The 5,440-nt window shown below is 42.5% G+C and overlaps 1 protein-coding gene across 1 annotated transcript in view; it reads right to left on the bottom strand.

Annotated features, from left to right (window-relative positions):
* Nucleotides 1-1,361: 1,361 nt before the first annotated feature.
* The window catches only part of Oseg2 (intraflagellar transport protein Oseg2), a gene marked incomplete at its 5' end in the record, with an annotated part of 6,458 nt that continues 2,379 nt past the window's right edge, over nt 1,362-5,440 (bottom strand). The window contains 6 exon segments of the mRNA XM_026818871.1: nt 1,362-1,499; nt 1,762-2,376; nt 2,511-2,927; nt 3,001-3,324; nt 3,406-3,849; nt 3,962-5,282. Of these exon segments, the coding sequence (XP_026674672.1) occupies nt 1,362-1,499; nt 1,762-2,376; nt 2,511-2,927; nt 3,001-3,324; nt 3,406-3,849; nt 3,962-5,282 (3,259 nt within the window).

Raw genomic sequence — 5,440 nt, 5'->3', positions numbered from 1 at the left:
CCATAAATGAGATCATTACGAAAAAAATTATCCAAGTAGACGTCATTAAATTTATCTAATTTTTAAATTTCCAATATGCCCTTAATTTTTTAGCATTGTCTATCCTAGAATTGTATCAACTTATAAATCTCTGTATAGGATTTTAAAGTCGTCAAGCTTTAATTTAGAGATAAGTTGCTAAGTACGTTGCAAACTTCTCAACAGAAACGTGACGCCATTTTTATAAGTATACTTACATCATTTTGTGAAATATTCTGAGTATTATAAGTACTCGGTGTGTTTGGTCCTGTTTCCCAGGAAGTGCGCTATTTATCAAATGTTTTGTACATACAACTCTGTTCGTTATAAATATGTGCGAAGTGTCTCTTAAAGTATACTGTGCAATAGGCGAGGGGAGCGGATCGCCGGTTGAAGAAGTAAGACAATTTTCGATATTTTTATAGTACCGATTAGACGACATTGTGACCTGTATAATTTGCGAAACTGAACGACCGATAATACAAGTAGAAACGTCTTACATATTAGAGCTCTCGCACATTTAATGAACGTCCTACCTGGAATCCTAATGGGGAAGTGCGAGGGCCCTTCGGCTCGGCAATCATGGCAGTAAATTTTCTCAGACACTCGTTGTGAACTTAGGAAATGATGGTATAAGCGAGAAATGACAGATACTTAAATCAACGAGGGTGACGAGTGACGGTTCTTATTTTTACAAGTGTCTTAATTAAACTTAAGGACAGAGCCTAGACTCTAGAGGGATGAACATAAACACCACCCCGAGAGCATTGAACCGTGGAACCACCGGCATTCCAGTTTTATCCGTTTAACTTCTCAGCTTCGTTTAATCAAATTAATCAATGTAGCAAGTACTGAGAATCAAACGTAATTATCAAGTAGTGTTCCAGGCAAAAGTATTATTAATACTGCAGGGAGAAGAGTTTCTCATTTCTAGCTTGTACTACTGTTTTCGAACCTCTGTAGTCTGTGTATAAAAAAAAAAAAATGAAAGGGGGAGAACGAGGGAGTGCAACATAGTCATCACCGAGTAGTCATATAAATAATAATAATAATAATATTAATAATAATAATTAATCGAGTCGCGGGTAGAGGAGAACTAGGATCGTTATACATAATAGAGAGGAGAGAGTCAGGCGAGAGATCCCGCGAGACACGTGCAACATGTATATTCACGTCGCATAGGAAACTATTTATGCTTAAGTTAGATTAATTATTTGCATAACGCAGCCTTATTTAAATAAATTTTAGAGAAACGAGTTTATTGTTCCATTGTGACACCTTAGATTAAAACAGGTAGTTTTTGTTTAGTAATTTATGTACAAGAATCTACAATAATTATAATCTTAAAATGAGTAGCTGGGTATTGCGCCGCACCATTCTTGAATGAACGCTAGGATGTCGTTCAGGGCTGAGTCCTGCGGCGCTTGGCGAGCTGTGTTAATTATTTTACTCCAGTCGTCGCGGTCTGCCACGTACTGACCCTTGAAACAATTATTGATTCATTAGATTCTTCGTTAAATTTAAAAAATTGAAGAAGAATTCTCAAGCAGGATTGTCTATACTTCATTTTAATAATGCAAATAATTCAGTTTTAAGTATTTAATTAAATAAAAAATATGAGAAATTATTTGAAATATTTAATAGAACAAAGAAAATTTAATTGCTAATAAACTGTAAATTGTTTATATAAAATAGGCAATTTTCAAGACGATTTTTAAATAATTTATTTAAATTAATTAATACCTCTGCGAATCGAACGATGGGACCCCGAACAGGATAACCAGTTAAGATGCAACCCTGGAGGTTCCCAGAACCTGGAGAAGGGGATGTTAACGATCCCACATAAACGCCTCTGTGATCCGTAGGAAGGACTTGTTCAACCTTTTGATCCATAGACACCGCGAGGACCCACTCGCGGGCCTCTTCCCTCCGCTCTGCGGTCAAACTCACGGTCTCTGACAGAGGAACCTCCAGTGGGAAGTCGGTGACAGTCAAATCGTCGACGTCCAACACGCCACTATCGCCCTCCTCGATACACTCCTCGAGGTCCAAGAAATGATTCAAGAAAACGAACGCTTCACTGTTTAACCCAGCGGCACGCGCTTCCATGCCAGCTTCGTAGTAAGCTCTGTCGGCGAGCAGCAAATCGGTGTACCTCAAAAGAGTGATAGTCGCTTTTAAAACTAATCCAGAGAGCACTGGATAGTCACGGCAGCCGGATTTCACTGCCGAGTAGTGAGTAGCCTCGAGGAGCCTCTCGAATTTCGACTTCTGATTAGACTCTGTGGATTTTAAACTGTTCCACAGATCCAGGAGCACTGTTCTTAATAGAGCCAAGTACCTGTATTCATTGTATGCCTGAAACAGACGACATTTCATCATTTATCTACAACCCTAAATAGAGTACAGTAAAAATTCTTGCAGAATATTAAAACAGAAAACAGTATTTGAATTATAATAAAAAATCTAGAACGACGTTAACATAATCTTACCTCAGAATTCAGAACGCTTTCTGATAACTGTAGATACAAATTGAAATTCTGTGAAATGGCAGGAGTCCCATATTTGCCATACAACTGCAGAGCTTCTAGGGGTGAATTTGCCTTTAAGAGCTGCACCGCTCTTTGTGCCACGTATTTGTGCAAAATCTGAGTACCCTGATTGCTCGCCATTTCGAATACCTGACTCCACTGCCCTTTACTGGCTAATACTTCTAATCCAGCATCAGCGTCTATCTCAACGAGCCTGTCTATTTGTCCATCCCTCAGCATAGCTTCTTTGTATTTCTCTTCGAGATAGGGTTCTATGTCCGGCGCTAATTCGTTCACGATTCTCTTCGCTTTTTCCCATTCCCCTAACGATGCCAACGCGTCAATAGCATCTTTCAGTCTGTCTGCCTGTAAGAACACCTAAACGAGACGAAATGTTTAAACAGAAGAAGAATTTTAGAATATAATTATGCAAAATATCCTGGATAAATACCTGAGCAGCGAGGGCATGTTCCCCAATGGCGAATAATCGTGAGCCAAGATCACCTCCCACTTGGACAGCAGTTTCAGGGTCCGCTTGATGAAGCAAGATATCCGCAGCTTTCACAAGAGACGATCTGGACGCTTGGGGATCCAAGATCAAGATATCTAAAGCAGCACGTACTTCACCAGCTTCTAACCATTTTTTGGCTTCCTCGAACGCGTTTGCACCAGCAAGGGAGGCACTCTTCTGACCCAATTCTCGACGGAGGTTCGCCTCTTGGCTTGGCAGGTATTCTCTGCAAACCCTTAACGCCTCTGACCACATTCCTGCTTTCTACAATATAAAAGAAATGTTTAAATATTATTATTATTAATATTAAGGTTGTGATTAAAGGTTGATTTGATTTGTAAGTACCTTATAGTATTCGATGATCATTTCAGGTTTATGAGCCCTCAATAAGAGCGTCTCAGCTAAAGAATAATCTTGAGCTTCAGCAGCTTCGCTTGCTCTGGCGATCAGAACCTGAGCTATGGCATCCTGATTAATTGTCTGAGCCACGTCTTCTGCAGCTTCCCAGTCTTTAGTATGGATGTACATTTGAACAGCCTCGATGGTTCTCCCAGCTTTGATGAACTCCTTTTCAGCATCTGAGAAACGACCTGTGTCTTCTAACGCCATGGCGTACCTATAATGAACTTCTTTCTTCTGATCTATGCTTCCATGCTTGGCGATTTCTAAGGCCCAGTCGAATAAACCGGCCTCGCAGGCTAATTGCAGACAGCCGTCTAAGTAATTCAATCGCATGAGGAGTCTCGCTGCTAATTCCGGTGCCAGTGTACGCGCCCACATAAGGGCGACCTGAAGAAGGAAACATTTAATAATTGTGGGCGTGCAAAGTGGAGAATGGTTCATAAAAAAATGGTCCACTGTATATATCATAAAAATTAACTTATTAATACTAATTAAGGACCTGTTGAGCAGCGTTGTCCCCAGCGTTATGCTTCGCCACGCGCAGAGCGTCTTCCCACATGTTCACCGATCTGTACGCAGTGACGGCGCCTCTCCAATCGCCAGCAGCGAGATAATGCTCCTCCGCTTCCCGAGCTTTACCTGCAGCATCTAATTCCCTGGCCAAATGAGCGTGCGTCGTCTCAAGGAGATCTGGCCTGTGCTTCGCCACTAGTCTGACCATGTCCGCCCGCCTGCCGGCTCTCCTGTACATAGCAATCGCCGAGTCGTAATCACCGATAGCTAAATACAATTCTTCTGCGTGTCTCAGGTCGCCGGACTCGCTGAGAGCCGTGGCGTGCTTAGCCAAAACCTCGTTCGCCTCTTCAGCCGTCATGTACTCCTGCGCCACTTGATGAGCGCGGCTCCAGTTCCCGCTTTGCACGTGGACTTCTACGGCACGTTTTGCATCCCCAGAACGGACGAATAGTTTCTCAGCGAGAGATTTCTCGCCTATGGAGGCGAAGTACTCAGCCAGCTTCTCGGATTGCTTTTTAACCGTTGGATCGTCGTCTTCTATCACCTGCATGATCTGTAAACCCTTCCTCCATTGTTTGGCGTTTATCGCCGCGTCTAAAGCTAGAGCAGTCTCCCCTGCTTCGATGAAGTGATTAATAGCCGCGTCGTAATGCCCGGCTGAGGCTAAATGCTGCCCCCAGTCTCGTTCGAGGTCAACAACAGAATTTGGATCCACTTTTCTAGCCAGTTCCAATGCCCTGGCAAACACTCCTGCTTGAGAGTAGCATTTGATCGCTTCTAAAGGCTCGGAAATCTGCTCGAACAATTCCCCAGCGAGTTCCATCAAGTCCGTCGCTTTCAACGCTCTTATGATTTCATTGACGATCGACCTGTCTTCTAACAATTCGTCGTTCGCCAAGACTAACCGAGCCGCACGACCAGGGCGACGAGCGTCTAAATACAGTTTTACCGCTCGTCTAGGATTCATTGATTCCAATATGGCCGCAGCTCTCGCTGCCTGACCGCTTTCTAATAACCATGTCAAGTGTCGGTCTCGGAGTTCTTGTAAACCTGGCCAGCCTCGGTTCTCGGCTAAAACTAACGCGTCCTCCCAGTGCCAGTATTTCTGGTACATGTCCAGTGCCTGGGTTAACTCATTTTGTTCTAAGTAAATTGCCTCAGCGGTCTTCAGTTCACCGTTGAGGATCGCCAGCTTGGCCCAACAGTCGGGACTCGATAGAGGCTCGTTCCCTGTTTCCTCACTGTATTTTTCACCGATTTTTATCACGTTCTTGAGGAATCTGAATGAAACGATCAGGATTATTGGAAATTATAGAATATCATTTGAATAAATCATATGAATCATGTGAATAAAAATTGTAACGTGAATAGCAATTAGAACAATTGCAATATATTTCTACAGAAAAGAATCAGAAAATACAGTGCAATTATTTACTATAGAAGAATCAGAAAATACAGTGCA

Source organism: Ceratina calcarata, unplaced genomic scaffold, assembly GCF_001652005.2.
Source record: "Ceratina calcarata isolate Rehan_Ccalc_2016 unplaced genomic scaffold, ASM165200v1 scaffold9.2, whole genome shotgun sequence".
NCBI lineage: Eukaryota > Metazoa > Arthropoda > Insecta > Hymenoptera > Apidae > Ceratina > Ceratina calcarata.
The sequence above is the reverse complement of the archived record's forward strand: the minus strand, read 5'-3'. Positions and strand labels throughout refer to the sequence as shown.